Genomic DNA, 19,093 nt, shown 5'->3' with positions numbered 1-19,093 from the left:
GAGACACAAAGTTTTGTTCTGACAGCGACTATTTATTTATTTATTTATTCTATTTAAAGGACCTTTATTTTCCTCGCTTTCTAAAATAAGAGTTTGATGTAGTTTTAAAATGTACTCTTCACACCCCAGTACACATAGACAGTTTAGCCCCACCCATTCAGCTACAGCAGTTTAGCCCCACCCATTCAGCTACAGCAGTTTAGCTCCACCCATTCAGCTACAGCAGTTTAGCTCCACCCATTCAGCCTACAGCAGTCTAGTCCCGCCCATTCAGCTACAGCAGTTTATCCAGTCAGGCACAGTAACAAAATCAGCCTGTTTAATTGTCAGAAAGGAAGAAAGATAAAATACGAGGAAAGTGTTTATGAGCGTGGCTAATGTCCGGTTAATGTATATGCAGGAATATGTGCATAGTTACTGTGAATGATTAAACAGTGACCCCCTCCTGCACCTGTTCTAGCAGAACCTGCTGCACCTGCTGTGGTTAACTGTTAACACTGTTTCTGCCACATAGTTCCTCCGCTCACCATGTGATCCGTGTTGGGCGGATTCTGTAGACATGGCCTTTACCCATACTGCACTGCTTCACATGGGGCCTCGGTAAAGGCTTTTATTGTCCATCAGTCTGAAGAACCATTTCATGATGCAAAGAACCCTTTAATCATGCAAAGTGTTCTTTGAGTGTTCATGGTTCTATATAGAACTTACTAAAGAACCCTTGAAGAGACACCTTTTTTTAAGAGTGTAGTATGTAAACATTGTGTTCACATGTACTTAATAATTCGATCATGATCAGATTTTCTGTGGTTATCTGACTGTGCTTAATCTGATAACTGAGGAAAATCAGATTGTGTCAGTAACTGGTTCAGTGTGTTTACACTTAATAATCTGATAACTGCAGAAAATCAGACTGTGTCAGTAACAGGTTCAGTGTGTTTACGCTTAATAATCTGATAACTGAGGAAAATCAGATTGAGTCAGTAACAGGTTCAGCGTGTTTACACTTAATAATCTGATAACTGCAGAAAATCAGATTGTGTCAGTAACAGGTTCAGTGTGTTTACTCTTAATAATCTGATAACTGCAGAAAATCAGATTGTGTCAGTAACTGGTTCAGTGTGTTTACACTTAATAATCTGATAACTGCAGAAAATCAGACTGTGTCTGTAACTGGTTCAGTGTGTTTACGCTTAATAATCTGATAACTGCAGAAAATCTGATTGTGTCAGTAACAGGTTCAGTGTGTTTACACTTAATAATCTGATAACTGCAGAAAATCTGATTGTGTCAGTAACAGGTTCAGTGTGTTTACACTTAATAATCTGATAACTGCAGAAAATCTGATTGTGTCAGTAACAGGTTCAGTGTGTTTACACTTAATAATCTGATACCTGCAGTAAATCAGAACATTGAGTCACTTAACCTGAAAATATGAAGAAACCTCATCTAGAAGATGAAGAATATTTAAATCCTTCATTTTGTTGAGCATGTAGTCGGTTTCAGTGTCACTCCAGAGTCCAGTGTCGCCACTTTACACCTCTCCAGCTTTGGAAACCCAAACCATGAAGATCCTGGTGCACAGTTCTCGTGCTGACGCTGCTTCCACAGGCAGTGTGGTGGTGTTATAAATGAGCACAGACTCGTTCTGTGATCCTGTGTGACCTGTTTGTGGAGACTGCAGGGCTGCATGCCTTGATTTTGTGCACCTGTGAGCGCTGGGCGTGGCAGAAAGGCGATGTAATCGGATATCATTGATGATGGACCAGTAGCCCGATGACGATAATCACCGTTTTGGTGAAAGAACTGAGAGAGAATTAAAGAACACTACTTTACTGTTAAGCTTGAAAAATACATTGAGACACTGGGGTTCACGATTAAGAGGTGTGTGGGTTCAGACACCTTCGTTTACTTTACATGATGGGAATCGTTAATGACGTGTTTTGGGTCATCAGCCCTCCTCAAAGTGACTCGCTGCAGTAAAAAGAGCTAAAATGACTGAAAGTTAGCGTAGAGCAGCTGAGTTAACTCTAACCTGGAGAGAAAGTTCCTCTGATCCTCGTCTACAGCTGGTGTTCAGTGTTTTCTCTACAGATTAAGTGCTGAATTATGAAAGCGCAGCTGTAACGACAGAAAACACCTTGTTTTTAATGATGAAAGTGCGGACGAGGCTTTGGAAATCACTCGCAGTCTCCAGTTTCTCCAGCAGGGGCGTTATTAGCAAGCAGTAGTAGTTCTCAAAAGATGTTGGGCTACTCAGTATCAAATTAGTTAGATGAGTAGGTGAGTTTTATTAAAGGTCTTCATTAAACAGTTCATATTTTAAAAAAATGGAATATAAAGTCGGTCAAAGCTGCGTGGACTCTGTGTATTTATTTATTTATTTTTTTAATGTTTATCAAGTTAATAGTTAAATATCCTTATATTACCCGTCCTTGCTAAATACCTAACACTACTGAATCAGTACTGCACACACACTCACACCAGCGTCTACAGGCACACAGAACGATGAGCTGAGCAAAGCTGCATGTTCTCCAGCAGAGTGAGAACATAAATCACTCATTCTCACAGCAGGTAATGTTGGAATTAGCTACATAGCTAAGTAACATCACTCAGCGTTGGTCAGTGTTCTAAGTTAGACCGTTTTTTTGTCATTTTTGTCCCATGACCTCATTAAATGCATTTTCTGTTTTGTTTATTATTATGAATTTGCCTGAACACAGCACATCTATTCAGCTAAAATAATCGTGATCGTCTGGAACAGGGCTGTCAAACTCAACCACGAAAAGAGCCACATTAAAAAATCTCAGCACATCTGTGGACCAGCTGTGTCTTTATTTTTACTTAACATTGTGCCACGACCCAAATGGGTCATTTTATATTCAAAATATGCCAAAACTACATCAGCTAAATAGATATTAAATACTTATTCAAAAATAATTCTAAATAAAAATAAATAGTTTTAGGTATTTTTTTATACTGCCTGTTTGTTTTAACTGGACACCAGGCATCTTTTCTTTTTGTGTAACCGCTGGTCCAGTGATAGTGTGCGTTCTGACCCCCAACAACAGTGTTGCAGTGCATGCTGGGGACTGTAGCGCAGCTGAGGGTGAAACAGGCTAATAATAATAGGGAATTAAAGTAATAACGTGGGCTGAATTGGACTGTGTCAGGGGCCGGTCTTGGCCTGCGGACGTTGTGTTTGACACATGGGATCTAGAATAATTGCTGTAAGCGACCTTGTGAAAATGATCAGGCCTGAGTACTCTGAGTTGGCTCAGTAGTGAATGGTGCTTTTGTGATTTGTTGTACTTTTTGCTGTTTGTTTAGAGTCACAGTCACTACTTAATCCCAGTTTATCCCAGCTTGTCTACATTCTGTGTGAATGGTATGAACGCCAGCTCTTCTGAATTAGTGTCATCCACAGACACACCCACCTCAGTCATTTCTGCCATAAGCCACACCCAATTTCAGTCCGTAGAGTAAGAGAACATGCCGGAAAAAGTATCGATCAGGAATTGAAGTCACGGCATCGCTATCACAATGCAAACATCTACACTTGTTTTCTGAGGGATTGATGAAGGTAAAATAATGGTCAATCCGAAAAAATACATTTTCTTTAGGGACTATTTTCCTGTAGAACACCGCTCATGTATCCCTTCACCATAAATGGATTAAAAACATTTGATTAAAATACATTTTAGACCCAAACTGTAACACAAAACTACTTTAAAACCGTGTCTCAGACACTCGGCAGTGCATTCAGAACACCTGAATATAATAGCTACCGCTGTGAACAGTTCTGACCCTGTAAGTTTCTCTAAAACAAAGCATAAATAAATAATACGTATTCATTCTCATGCCTGTATAAAAATAAATATATATATTTTTGTGTAGCCTTTGTAGAAAAAGCTGTTGAGGTGATGCTGTTTCTCTTTCAGTGCACAAACAATCAGCTCTCAGTTCTGATATAAGTATTTGTTAGTGTTTCATTTTTTACTTTCATTTACTATCACTTAAACTGAAAAGGTTATTTAGATTCTGTAATCTGATTACTGCAGAAAATCAGATTGAGTCAGTAACTGGTTCAGTGTGTTTACGCTTAATAATCTGATAACTGCAGAAAATCAGATTGTGTCAGTAACTGGTTCAGCATGTTTACACTTAATAATCTGATAACTGCAGAAAATCAGATTGAGTCAGTAACTGGTTCAGCATGTTTACACTTAATAATCTGATAACTGCAGAAAATCCGATTGAGTCAGTAACTGGTTCAGTGTGTTTACGCTTAATAATCCGATAACTGCAGAAAATCAGATTGTGTCAGTAACCGGTTCAGTGTGTTTACGCTTAATAATCCGATAACTGCAGAAAATCAGATTGTGTCAGTAACCGGTTCAGTGTGTTTATGCTTAATAATCCGATAACTGCAGAAAATCTGATTGTGTCAGTAACCGGTTCAGTGTGTTTACGCTTAATAATCCGATAACTGCAGAAAATCAGATTGTGTCAGTAACCGGTTCAGTGTGTTTATGCTTAATAATCCGATAACTGCAGAAAATCAGATTTTGTCAGTAACTGGTTCAGTGTGTTTACGCTTAATAATCTGATAACTGCAGAAAATCAGATTGTGTCAGTAACTGGTTCAGTGTGTTTATGCTTAATAATCCGATAACTGCAGAAAATCAGATTGTGTCAGTAACTGGTTCAGCGTGTTTACGCTTAATAATCTGATAACTGCAGAAAATCAGATTGTGTCAGTAACTGGTTCAGAGTGTTTGCGTTTAATAATCTGATAACTGCAGAAAGTAACAGCCCTAATTTATGTGAATGTGTACAGGATTTCTATAACAGTACAGAGGGTGTAATAGTAGGAACACCGTAATCTTTCCACACAGTGGAGAATCTAAACGTCTTTAAACACTTAGCAGCGTGACTGATTAGACTGAGACACAGAATCTGGGAGTAATTACAGCACCGCAGGTCCCAGCAGCACTTCAGTCTTTTTATAAAACCCCACAGTGCAGTTTGAAGCACAAAGCTGTGGATGAAGTGGACGGTGCAGAATGGCTAAAAGAACCGAAAGTGTTGTTATGGGTCACAAAATCTAAAAGAACTTCTGTACAGTTCAGAACAAACTGGTTTCACTTATTTCTTCCAGCTTTATTTGCGTTTGACTGTGTGGTCAGTTCAGTTTAGCACCTTTCACTCAAATTGCGACTGTAGAGTGAGCTGCCTAGAACATATTGTACTCTCCTAGAACATATCGTCTTCTTGGAATTATAAGGTTCTGATATTTTTGTCAAAATTGAGTTTTTCAGATGTTCAAGCTGTTCACATGTTTGGACTCTTTGTCTGTCTCCAAAGTCAAACTCTAACTTTGTTCTAAAAGGTTCTATCTGTGAGCCAGTCTGCACTGCGAATACCCACAAGAGGACCAGTCAGGTTCTGCTTCTTTGTGGTGTCTCCGCTCTGCTCAGTGACTGTGGGAAACGTTTATGAGTCTTTATGAAACATGAAAACATGTTGCTGAAACTTCTTACAGCTCTTTAAAAACTCATATTGTCTTAAATGTAATAAATATTAAGCCTTAAAGGTCATTAAATAGTGAGCAGTTGAACTGATGGGGTCTTAATTACAACATAAACATTCATTTCATTCATTCATCCATCTTTTCTTTTTCTGCTCTACCAAAATAAGACGTTTTGGCTCATTAGAGTCGCATTTCTGATATAAAACTAAACCTCACACGGCCTTTAGACTGACCGGCTACACTGACCTGCTACACTGACCTGCTGGGACAGTTTATTACAGTAGCGGTTTCTGTCTGAGTAAAGGAAACTTAAAGTAATGGTTCTGAAAACTGACCTCTGCACTGGACAAAACATTTAGCACTGAACTTTATACTTAATCTATCAATCAATGCTTTTTTTTAATGAGAAAAATACGATTTGTCCTAAAACAAGAAATAAATGTTATTTTAAAATAAGTAAATAATAAAAATAAATGGTATAAAATGTCAAAGAAAACATTAAATTTAACCTTCTGATAATGTAGAAACTCTGTGACATTGATTTTATGTTTTAAACCAAATTACGAGTATAAACTGTTTGTCTTCCTTGAAAATCGTTCCTTCTTTTGATGTTCTGCCAGATAGAACCTTATAACTCCAAGCAGAAAGCGGGTTCTCAGGATTAGAAGGTTCTGTCTGCATTGACCTGTTCCAGAATAAACTCATTTACAGATTTGATAGGATTTTGAAATTGAACATTTAAAATACATTTAGGATGTCTGTCATTTTCATATCTGAAGGGATCCAATTCATATCAGTTCTGCTATTTGGAATCCAAAATCTTTGAGGCTCAACATCTCAGAGCTGCTCAGAACACAGACAGAACCCTTTAATTCCAAGGGGATGATATATTACACTGTAAACAATGGTATGTTGTCAAGTAAAATTATCTTAAACATGGTCAATAAATCTAATATTTCTGCTGTTTAAGTTGTAATCTTAATTTAAGATTATTTACCTTATCCTAATACCTTCTAATTACCTCACTATAGTGTCAGGTAATGACTGGATGTAAGATCGTTTCACTTGACAAGACGCCATTTTGCAGAGTAAAGTGTTTTTCAGCGGATTTGGTCCAGATTAGAACGTAAGCGAGCAGGATTCCAGTAAAGAACCCTTAAAGTCAGAAGGCTGTGAGGAGTAATCCGGTGATTAGAGCAGGTGTGGAAGGCGCTGAGCAGAAGTTGATGTTGAAGCTGTGCTGTAAATAAGAGATATTATAGAGATGTGGTTGGTGTGTCGTGTCTAGAAGGCGCTCTGTCATCACCACAACCGGTGCAGCCTGGTTTCTGGTTTCCTCCTCGTGAGTTCCTGGCAGTGTGCGCGCCGCGGAAATGCTTCGTTAATCATCTTCAAATCCGCGCTGGGCCCTGCAGCACGGCCACCTGCCCTGATTCTGACTCTGCACGCTTTAGTTCTGACCTTCATCTCACTGACGCGCTCCGTCCAGCTAATCAGAGCGGGAGCATCTCAGCGTTTGGGCTGATATAGTAAGAGCATATAATAACGGGGTCTGTTTGAATGGAGGGGAAGCTCATAGCGCTCAGAGTGGCATCTGTTTACGGGGAAAGTCCCGCATTTCAATCAAGCCAGTAGACTTGCAGATAAAGCCGCAGGTGGGAAAAGCCCTGATTCTGGAGATATGAGCATGCGCAGTGGTCAGAGCGAGCTGAAAAAATGCTGCATTATTAGAGCCGAACCCTACAAGCTATGCAGTTCCATCAGATTTTTTCAGTTACTTTGTTTTTGAAACATCAGTTTGATGTTTAGTTTTAATTTTAATTACAACCCCGTTTCAAAAAAATCATTTAAACCCATATTTCATTGAAAATAGTTCAAAGACAACATATCAAAAGTTGAAATTTTGTTGTTTTTTTGAAAAATATATGCCTATTTTGAATTTGATGCCAGCAACACATTCCAAAAAAGTTGGGACGAGGGCAACAAAAGACTGGTAAAGTTGTGTAATGCTAAAAAAAACACCTGGTGGTTGATTGACAACAGGTCAGTAACATGATTAGGTATAAAAGAGCATCTCAATTTAAATGTAAAGAGATAGGAGGCCTGTTGAGTGGAAGTAACTGCCCGAGGACACTGCCTTGTGGCCACTGAGTGGGCAGACTTTATAACACTCATCCTCCTGATGATACAGCTGCACAGGCCCGAACTATTGACCCTCTGGGCTCTGAGGATTTGTTCATCTTGTCTTAAACTCCCTCCTCATGTGTTTCATATCTAAATGCTCCGTTATCTTCATCACTACTTTCCAAAACCGCTGCAGCAGCTTCAGCAGCTGTAAACTCTCTGCACGCCGTTTCACATGAGTCTCCGATGTGGACTGAATGAAGAATGAAGGGTTTCCGGCGTGATGGTCAGTCCTTAGTGATTTCCTGAGTGTCCATTGGTCAGTTTCATACAGAATATAGATGGACACACCAATCCACCAGTTCCACACGGTGAGAGGCAGATGACGTGTATCTCAGCCCCTCTTCACAGGCTCATAACTCTGTTAGTTTCCTCCGTGACGCGACGCACATGCGCAGAACATACTTACACGTTCCGATTGGAATGTAATCGGATTCAGGTGTTTACACAGCTATTATTCTTCTATTTAACGGATTATTTAGAAGTTTACCCACCTCGTTTAATCGGATAGAAATTGTATTCCGAATGGCCTCAATCGGATTAGACTATTCCGATTGAGGTGTTTACACGGACGTATTCTATTCCGATTGAGCTATTAGTCGGATTATTAACGGATTATCAGCCTGCATGTAAACGTGGCTAATGTTAACCAGCTTCCTTTTCAAAGTAGCGAAGACACAGCTGACCGAGTGTTCCGCCATGTCCTAACAGCAAACGAGCCAAAATGGACGAGGTGAAGCTGATCCATCAGAGTGGAGCTGTATCAACGTTAGATTACTTGTCGTTTCTTCTCATCACAGATGTACGTAGAGAGTAGAGTAGTGTGTTCACATGCACTTAATAATCCGATAACTGCAGAAAATCAGATTTTGTCAGTAATGCGATCAACACGTTTACATGCACTAGAGTAATCAGATAATGGGGAAACTCCGGGTCTACATGAGTCAGACAGTAATCAGATTTCTGCTTTGCAACCAGCCAATAAACTCACAGAAGAAGACGTGATGAAAACGTAAAACTCAAACTTCATGCCGCAGCTTTTTTTAAACATCGCTCCACCTGAAACTGTGAACACACATGATCTAGAAGATGAAGAATAATTAAATCCTTCATTTCGTCAAGCATGTATTTGGTTTCAGCGTTGCTCCAAAAGTGTTTTGCTGTGTCTCGAGGCGACGCTGCTCGCTTATTTCTGGTACCGCAGTCTGTTTCCGCACATGCTCAGACTGAGAAATCCGAAAGAAATCAGAGTAAGAGTTCACAGCACTGAGAAATCTGATTACTGAGCTAAAATCCAGCCTCTTCATCAGATTTCTTATTCGGATTTCTAGACTTTACTCTGATCTAAGAAATCAGAGTGTGCTGTTTATATGACCATTTGAATAATCAGATAACTGCAGAAATCTGATTATGATCGGATCACTGAGTGCATGTAAACTCATTCAATAAATACACACAAACTATACAAACTACACGATATACAGTAACTTTACAACCGTTAAGCACAAAACAGTCTGTTGGTCATCAGTAATAGTTGTGTGTGTTGTTTATCAATGAACTCCTGATAACGATGCTTTAATATTGCAACCACACAGATTAATGAGACTGCAGACAGTGTACAGAGTAGCGTCCACTCAGAGGACCGTTTCTCCAAATATTATAATAAAAATAATAGTGTAACATTCCTAAGGTATTTTAGCTGCTATATGTAGCCAGGTTGTTGATGTTAGCAGGTAAGGTGGTTAACCTGAGATACCTGCTGACACCTGATGCTCTTATTTAATGCAATGCTACGTTTGAAAGCTGGCTTTCTGTTAGGATGAGGTACTGATGCTGTCGTTGCTTGGCAACAGAAAAGAAGCAGCCTTCTAAAAACACTGTATGAACCACCAAGAAGGAATTTCAGTCTGACTCACTGTTTTCAGCCTCGACTGAGTTGGACTCGAGCCCAAAGCGAGGAGTGTCTGATAAAGGCGTTCTGTGTCTAAATCTGTTTTTCCTGGATCTGAGTGAGTTGTGTTGCTGTGAGTGTTCCGTAGGTGGGAAATGGATGAAGTGAACTTCTGTAGCTGTTCTTCTGTTTAACTGGATTTAGTGTCAAATATGGAATAAAAGTCACTGTGTTCACAGTTTTGATATTTTTTAAAATGCAGGTTCTTTTTTCTCTGTTCCAACTGATCAGATGTCTGAAAAAATAGAAAAAACAAATATTGTGACATACTGTTTCATGTTTTTTAAAGTATTGCTATATCATATTTTTGCCATATTGCCCCCCTCTGATGTAAACTAACCAGTGTGGTTTCTCCTGTTTTGTCATTTGAGGGATTCATTGTTCATTTTTTATTTATATATTTTTTAATTGTGGAAATTTCTACTTTTTTAATGCCATTTTGCTGATAATCCATATCAGCTGAACCCCATGTGTCAAACACAAGGCCTGTGGCACAATCCTATTTGGCCTGCAAAATTATTACAATTTTCTATTAATATTAGCTATTTCACCATGAGCTGCACTACAGTTCCCAGCATGCAGTGCAACATAATGTGTGCTCCCAACCCCTCCCCAACAACGATCTGTGGGACAGCACCACCTGCTTGTAGGCTGGGGATATTTAAAGAGTTTAACAGTGATCTGTAGCTAATTAGGTCTATTGTTTTATTATAGAAAACAATTTTTTTATTTCAAATTATTTTTGAATCGTTAAAGTGCTCAGTGCCGATTTTATGCCGTTGTAGTTTTGGCATATTTTGGACAAACAGTGGTCAGTTGGGTTCATGGCAAAATAAAAATATAATAAACACAGCTTTCTCACAGACCTGGTGAGATTTTTTAATTTGGCCGTTTTTGGTGGTTGAGTTTGACCCCCCTGACCTGGACAGTCAGGATGATCCGCCTGTGCCGTCACCTCGCTTTATCTTCGAAAGGTCGAGAGCTTTAGTCGCTCTTTCACACTCAGGCTGATGTTTATGAGCCGAGCTCTACATAAATGCTCTCCTGAGTTGGTGAGGCATCATGGGACTTTAATATGAGGTAAACAAAGCGAGCTGTAGACGCTGGTGGATACCAGTGAGACGCCGGTATCTCCTCATGCCTTCATTACCGAAGCTCATATCAGCGCTGATACAGGAAGATGGTATAAACGGCATTTCATTCATAATCACTGTTACATAATCGCCTGATCAGTTGTCGGAAATGACGGTTATTTTTGGTAACTGTTGTTGTCCACATTCGCTGCAGCAAGCAGAAGGTGAACTGGGTGAGTTCAGCAATGTAAATAAAAGAAAGCAGAAAATGTTTTCATTGTAACAAAGTAATGCAGGTGTACTTGTCAGCTGGTCCTCATGGTTTTAGCATGTGTGCTTTCAGAATGAGTGTTTATATTATATTGTTTTTTTTTTTATATATATTTTTACTCTGTGTAGCTTTGCTGGACTCTACTCAGGATCCTGTGTACCTGCAGACAGTCTAGTCCGTCATTTCAGCAGTCCAGTCAGGATTGGCTTCTTATCAAACACGGCTCGGGAGCGCGATGGCTAATCAGCACTGTTTCGTGATTTGAGTCTGGTGCCGGATGCTGTTAGCGGAGGCTTTAGCTGTGGGCCGACAGCAAGCGTGGTTTCATTATTATGGTATTTATTATCGACGTGTTCAGCTCCTCCTCCACATCTGGTTTCATTAAAGAGCTGGGCTGAGTTCGGCCCCGACAGACCACGACAAAACGCTAATTTAAATGGAAACGGTGGTGCGTTGAACACTGTCGTGTTACGAAAACGTTTCAACTACGGCAGCTGAGAAGGACATTCTTGGTGTCCTTTTTCCAAGAATTGGATGGGTTTAAATACGTGAACGAAGCCAATTATTTAAACAACTACATTATAAAGTTGAAATGCTTTCAAAATCCACACATACAGTAACCCACAGTAAGTTAAAACTTAATAATTATTAGCCTATTCTCCTAAAAATGTGGTAACAAGCAATTGAATTCGTTTTATTCGACCTAAATAAATACTTTGAACGATTTTTTAGCTCACAGTAATTTTTTGAGTTGAATAAAATTCGTTCCGTTGTTTGTTACCACGTAAAGCAATTTTGTTCAGTTGAACTGACGAGAGATTTTTTACAGTGTACTTACGACAAATACGTCTTCTAACGTCTTCAGTGTTTTTGTATACTAATCTGCAGTGGCTGCATTTGTAGAGAACTTATATAGGAATAATAATAATAATAATAATAATAATAATAATACATTAGACTAATATAGCGCAAGGTCAGTTTACAGTGTGGGGGGGAGTACTAGAGGGAGTAAAAGTGTTGAGAGAAAAGGCAGGTTTTTAGCTGAGCTGTGAGTCTTTATTAAGCCTTAATAAACTCCATTGTGTGCTGCCTTTTTAATAAACGTGGGGTTTCTAAATGTGGCTGCTGGTTGGCTAACACCTCTGACACATCCTTCAAATGAGAGAAAACACACCTCAAGTCTGCTCACCTTTTCACACCTTTTCACACCTTTTCACACCGTTACACCGTTTCCACTGAACGCCCTGTTTTTACTGCCCTGTTTGTGTCTGTGTTTGTGTGTAAAGCTCCAGTAAGACTGTGAAAGCTTACTGAACTAAAACCCCCCAAAACGCTTTCGTGCAAATATTCGTGCTGCGGTCTCGATATCTGATACAGCGTGAGCTCTAGAGATGAGTAATCGGGTGGAGAAAGGGTTAGAGGGGAATAACAGGAAGTGTTTGAAGTCCATCTTTCATTCACTAACAGCTTTTAAATACACCATTTTACACGGTTTCATTCACTAAGAGCTTTTAAATACGCAGTTTCACACTTTCATTCATTAACAGCTTTTAAACACCGTTTCACACTTTTTGTTCACTAACAGCTTTTAAACACCCTGTTTCACTGATAATGTGACGTACAAATGCGACAGAACTCTCTGCCCCCCCCCCCTTTGTACTAAGCTTCAGCCTGAGGTCAGTTAGTCCAGTTTATGGTCAAATGAGTGACGTCAGACTGTAGTGAGTTCATGAGTTAACAGGGAAAAGAGAGCAGAATGAAAAGCCAGTCTCTTGGGGTTAGCCGTTAGCCCTTAGCCTTAGCTGCTCAGCCGGCTGCTTCAGGCGACGCCGCGGTCTCGGTGCGGTCTACACCTGGGAGATGATTTTCTTTTCTAACTCTGCGTTTTAAAGATCTCAGACGCTGCAGACTCGATCTCCACCGCCCCTCTGATCACCTTCGTGTGTTAATGTTGATGATGAAATATTACAGTGATGGTGGTGAATAATGAGGAGACGGAGCTGAACGTGTGTCTGTTTATTAGGAGGAGTAACGTTAGCGCGCTCGGCTAAAGCGTTTGGGAAACGGAGACTGAAACTGGGGAGCGGCGACGCTCTGATAAACAGCAGGGGGCGCTCTCACAGTATTCACTACTTACAGTTTATCACAGTTTAGTTCTGTTTGACCTTTTTTACATCAGTAACAGCAGCTTAACTCACATTTTAGCCAGTAAGCTGTGGATGTGATGTCACAACACATAGAGGTTTGCTTGAATCTGATTGGTCTAATTGATCTGCAGGCAGTTCACAAGCTCTGTGTTATTAGGTTAAATTTCCCCATTTCAAACTCAAGACAACGATGTTGATAATTTAGGCTATAATATTAAAAAATTGCAGCTCTTGCAATTTTAAAATTGCACTCTTTTAGATTCCGATATAGAAACAATGAATCTTTCAGCCCTGCTGCCCACTGTTACTGGGCTTTAGCTGGTTTGTGATGGTGATGTGGTGGACAGTGTGTACGATCTCTTCCGCACTCTGACTGAAGTGCATGCTGGTCTCTCTGTGTTGTTTGTGGAGCAGAATCAGAGTCGGACAGGCCGGCGGTGATCACGGTGTCTCAGGACTGGGTTCCCATCCTGGATAAAGTGTTTGGTCAGAAGTGGTGCAGTGACCTGTGGCAGATTAAGGAGCTGAGCAGCAGTAAGGAGGAGTGTCCGGCGCTAGGCTCAGGGGTCACACGGGACGTGGACGGCCTGGTCCAGGAGAGTTTAGCACCAGCCCCTCAGAGGAATGCCGAGGTCACGCCGGACCCGCCTCAGTGGCTGCAGGCTCATGATACAGAGGTGGTGACCTCTGACCCCCAGTGTACTTCGGTCAGCAGCTCAGTAGGTGAGTGCTGATAAACTGCTCTACAAAAATACGAGTGAGTAATAAAACAGTAATACTGATATTACCTTTTCTGTTTGAGTATTAAACTATTAAATTATTTAATGATAACCCAACATCTTTTGAGAACCTGCTGCAAACAGAGCGTTCATGAGCTGCTTCTGCTGCACTTTCGCAGTCTTGTGTGCTAATAGCGCTCCCTGCTGGAGAAACTTCAGACTGCAAGTGATTTCCAAAGCCGAGCCTGTGCGTTTTCCACATTAAAAACAAGGCGTTTCCCGTCGTAATAGCTGCGCTTTAATAATTCAGCACTTAGTCTGTACAGAAAACACTGAACACCCCGCAGACGAGGAGCAGAGGAACTTTCTCTCCAGGTTAGAGTTACGTAATCCATTCACGTGACGTTAATGAATAGAATGTGCGCATGCGAGTCGTTTCAGGACGCCTGTTCGTTCACATTAATAACAGATCTGAGTCACTTACCTGCAACAGTGTGAACCCTCAAGTTAGAGAAATCAGATCTTAGCAAAAAATCTGATTCGAGCAGTGAGGCTTGTAATGTGCACATAGCCTAAATGTGAACCTCATCACAGTTTGGTTTTATTTTTACATATTTAGAATGGCAGCTTTTGAGCCACCCTAACTCACATCTTTGGTAATGGATTATCAACCTCGAGTGTGTAGTTCAGGGTTGCCTGACTTGAAATTAGATGTTGAGATAACATATCGCTGCTGATTTTTATTGTTTTTCAGTTTTTGCCAGTCTGAAAATGCCTGTTGTTCTTTACATTGTGTCTAAATTTCATGATGAATGAAGCAAACAAAATGACCCAAAATTACCTGGAAAGATGTCTGGTTCCACTGACTTACATTAAAAGTAAAGTATGTTTTTTCCTTCTCCTGTAAAGTTACCATTTTGTTCCAACAACAGCGAAATAATTCTGTAATAAGAATTTGTGAACAAACTTATCGTGAACATCTCAGATCTTGACTTAGGCCTACCCTGCTGAGAAAACTGCCTAGACCAGCATGAATTCCAGCTAGTTTATGTTGGTCTTGTGCTGGTTTAGCTGGTCCTGGTGGTTGTCCAGCATACCAGCATCCAAAACAGATCACATGTCCGGCAGAAGCTTTGTTGTCTTCTGTTTCTTGTAGTTTCCTCTGTAATCTGACCTGTGTTTTTTTGGATTAAGGCAGTTATTGTCATGTTATCTGTTTTGCAGGTGACGAGTCTCAGTTGAAGTCCCCCTCGATGCTGCATCGCCTCCTCACGCTGCCCTCCCAGCTCCTGGAGGATGATAACGAGGAGTCCATGGAGGCTCTTTCCAGCCTGGCTGACCCTGAGGAGCTTCGGGTCATCACGGTAACCCCGGGTCAGAGCGGTCAGGCCCTTCAGCAGGAGAAAGCGGGCGATGAGGAGGAGGAGGAGGAGGAGGAAGAGGAGGAGCACGAATCCTCCAGGAACAAAGGTGGAAAAAAGCTTCATGTGTGCAAAGAGTGTGGCAAGAAGTTCAGCCGATCGAACCTGCTCAAAATTCACCGGCAAACGCATAAGGAGAAGGAAACGGGCATCCACTGCCCGCAGTGCGGGAAAAACTTCTCTCAGCTGACCAAACTCCAGGCCCACCTACGGACGCATTCGGGCAAAACGACGTGAGCGGGCTGGAGGGGTAATCGGAGCAAAAAATGAGGGTTAAAAAGGGTCCAGTAGTGGTTTTCCTACGACGGTTTTATGGTTTCTTGGTTTTATGGAGAGATGACTGTGAGGATCTTTACCATTGGCGTTTCCAAACTGCTAGTTTGAAGGTACAAGACGTGTAGAATAGGACAGATTTTCCATGCTTTGTACTCCGGTTTTTTAGCCGTCTTCACTTTTTTAACCTCCAGATTTGCTTTTCACTCATTGGAAAAACATGGACCCCACTTACGTTGCAAACAGTGAAGTGACCTTTCTGTGTTTTTAAACGTTCTGTTTCAGAAAGTGCTTTCAGACATGATTTTGCTCTTGGACTGGATGGCGAAAGAGCACCACAGTGGATTGCAGCACTGCTAAGACATTTTTGTATTTAAGACGAGGAAAACGAGGCTTGTCTGTTGTGAAACTGTATCAATAGAGAAATACAACAGCATCGTCTGAAATCGAATGTGAACCGTAGCTCATCTGGGACGAGGCGGTAGCAGCGAGAAAGCTGTAGTCTTACACGATGAAAATCGGTCGAGCATCTCGTTCAGCTGTTAATTTTCCATCTCCGAGCGAGGTGGAGTGAACAAGCGGTTTGTAACAGAACATCATGGCTCTTAGTCTTCATTCACACAGGACTCAACACAAAATACCTCTGCAGAAACGGACTGTAAACATCAAATCCGACAAACGGGATCAGAAACTTGATCTCTAAATGAAGAATTTGTAAAATAGTTCGGCACGACGTAATCAAAACTGACACATCCACATATCTGTAGTGTATGAACTGCGAGATGAACCTTTCCAGGTTTGAGGTTGGATGTCATCGCGGCTCTGGCCTCCTGAGAGAAGAGCTCTTGGGGGCGTTTATGCAGAACTCGATGGCTTTCAGGCCGGACTGATTCTGGAACTCCGAAAGGAACATGGTTGGGGTTCTTCGTGTTTTATTGAGGGGGTTCTCCTTGCCTTTCTATTTCTATCTTAAAGGCATGCACTCTTTACAGAAGCGTCCTGAACTAGAGTAGTGTCTTCCTGTTCTGATAGTGTAGTATTTTTAATGTTTAGGGTGGATATTGTAGGTGTATCTTCAACTTGCAGCAGTGAGTTTGCTGCCAACTCTGCAGAGTTAAACATAGACGTCACAACTTTGGTAGAATCCACTCGATCATGGAGCCTTTGTCTTTGGAGGCTTTGCTTCCACATAGAGGCAGCAGACCCCAGTGGTGTGGATCGCAGGTCCTGGAGGGCCAGAGCACCCAACGAAGAGCTAATCTAAGGAAGAATTTGGCAAAAAAATCAATCGGATATACACAGTTTACCCCCCTCACTCAGTCTCAGATGTAGTCAGTTAGCTGAGACACGTTCGGAGTCTGAAGGTCACTTCTTTAGCTTTAGCGCTGGAGCTACGAGGCTAATGTAGCTAACAAGTAATGGAAGCTTATATCAAGATATTAAAAATCTGCACTGACCACTCAGGCCAGCCTTTTGGCCAGTATGGAGAATTCGTGGCCAGAATTATAGAAGCATGTTTAGCATATTTACATTCTGGGTCATGCTTCAGCACCAAAGACCAGTCAGGTGTTTGAAAATGGTTCTGTGTAGCACCAAAATGGGTTCTCCTAACAATAGAAGAACTCTTTTTGGTGTTACATAGACCCATTTTCAAACACCTTCAATATAGAACCATATACAACACATTCTCCATCAATCTGAAGAACGATTTCACCATGTAGAGAACCATTTAAGCATGAAATGGTTCTCTGTAGCAGCCATGGTTCTAAACAAAACCATTGCCTTTACTAAAGAACCTTTCTTAAGTGTGTACATGCCTCGTAGCTCCAGTGATGACACTAAAGAAGCAAACTTCAGACACTGAACATCTAGGCTAACAGCTGCAGTGAGGTGACCCTCCAGATCTTCTGTTCTACCCCACTGACCTGCTGCCTGGTGTCTCTGTGGATGCAGGACGTTCTGTCCTGGTCCACTCTGAACTGTGTTGGCATTCCCACTTTAGAGGTTTTTTACAGCGTCTCTGTAAGTGACTCATGGTGTTGAAGGTGTTCCTCACGGTCCTCACGTCTATACCTCATCATCCAGACCATGGTTTGTGTGTCTTCTGCAATAATAAGGAGAAGAAGCAGCAGCAGCTGGTCCAAACGTTTACAAAGGCATGCTTGCAAAAACAGGTCGGGACTGACGCCGTTATCGGGTTATCGAGGAATGGATTCAAAGCCTTTTTATCAGACTGTAAAATTTTGTTTGATTTATTATGTAACGTTATGAAACGTTAGAGATTGTGGCCTAGTTTAAGAGCTCGGTTCAGCTCAGATAATGGACGATGAGGCACTATGAGCAGGCCTTCCAAGACTGAGCTACATTAGTGCAGATCTTCCTAACCATCTAACGTCAGATCTTGTGATATTGGCGCCAAATTCATACTGAAATCAGATGAAACAGCTTTATGAATTTTTGTATTTGTTACAAATGCATTATACACTCATCAAGCCCTTTATTGGGAACGTTACGAGCCACAGAGAACGAGAGTGGGCTCTGTCACCAGACCAAACATCGACCACCGTTTGAACCAGACAGCAGCTCAGGTTGGTTATATTTCCTTAAATCTCAGTGGGGTAACAGTTTTGGGTCTAATAACATCTAATAAACGTGGACCCCAGCGTGGTCTTGTGCTGTTGTAGCCCATCAGCTGATGATGTAATGCACTGCTGCCATGTGATTGGCTGATTAGATCCTGGTTTAGTTCCTAATAAAGTGCTTGGAGAGTGTTCAGTGGCCAAAACAGAACCAAAAAACACAACTACACTGCTAAACATGGTCTCTTGTCAAGTGAAATGATCTTAAATATAGTCGATATATGTAACCTTTCCCATTTTTAGATGGATGTGCACTGATTATAAGATTATTCAACTTATTTCCAGAATTGTTTTACTTGTTTTAGGTAATTTTAGTAAGTAAGATTATCTCACTATACTGGCAGATCATTTTGCTGGTTTCATTTCTTAAAACAAGCACAATTATCTGCCAGTACAGTGAGAGAATTTTACTAAATTTTACTAAAATTACATAAAACAAGTAAACAAATGTCTAGAAATGTGTTAAATAAAATTAAGTTAAGCTTACAATCAACAGGACAAATATTAGATTTATTAACAATATTTAAGATAATTTTACTTGACAAGAGACCATTTTTTGCAGTGCAGCAGTCTCGAGCAGTTTACAGTCATGTGCAAAAGTTCGGGCACCCCTGGTCAAATCACATTTTGTTTTTTTCTGCTTTGTTTTTATTTTAAGTGTAAATAAGGTAACACCTCCTCTACAAACTGCACATTTTAACACACAATTACTGTTTATTTACTGAATTTAATATTTTGGAGGGAAATAAAACACAAAATGTAGCCTGTGCAAAAGTTACGGCACATTTTATATTATTTTTTCCCTTATTTTCACATAGAAAACCAGCAAACCGTAAAGTCCAGCCTTTTGCATCTGACTGTACTGCAGAATGGAGCGGTTCCTCA

The 19,093-nt window shown here is 40.8% G+C and overlaps 1 protein-coding gene across 1 annotated transcript in view; it reads left to right on the top strand.

The window, feature by feature from the left end:
• si:dkeyp-113d7.10 (zinc finger protein with KRAB and SCAN domains 3) overlaps positions 1 to 18,814 on the top strand; it is a 36,045-nt gene extending 17,231 nt beyond the window's left edge. The window contains exons 5-6 of the mRNA XM_036565460.1: positions 13,571 to 13,879; positions 15,100 to 18,814. Coding sequence (XP_036421353.1) covers positions 13,571 to 13,879; positions 15,100 to 15,533 — 743 coding nt within the window. The 3' untranslated portion in view covers positions 15,534 to 18,814. The remainder of the gene's footprint in view (positions 1 to 13,570; positions 13,880 to 15,099) is intronic.
• The last annotated feature ends 279 nt before the right edge of the window (positions 18,815 to 19,093 follow it).

This window comes from Colossoma macropomum, unplaced genomic scaffold (genome assembly GCF_904425465.1).
Source record: "Colossoma macropomum unplaced genomic scaffold, Colossoma_macropomum, whole genome shotgun sequence".
NCBI lineage: Eukaryota > Metazoa > Chordata > Actinopteri > Characiformes > Serrasalmidae > Colossoma > Colossoma macropomum.
This window is presented reverse-complemented; position numbering and strand designations above follow the sequence as displayed.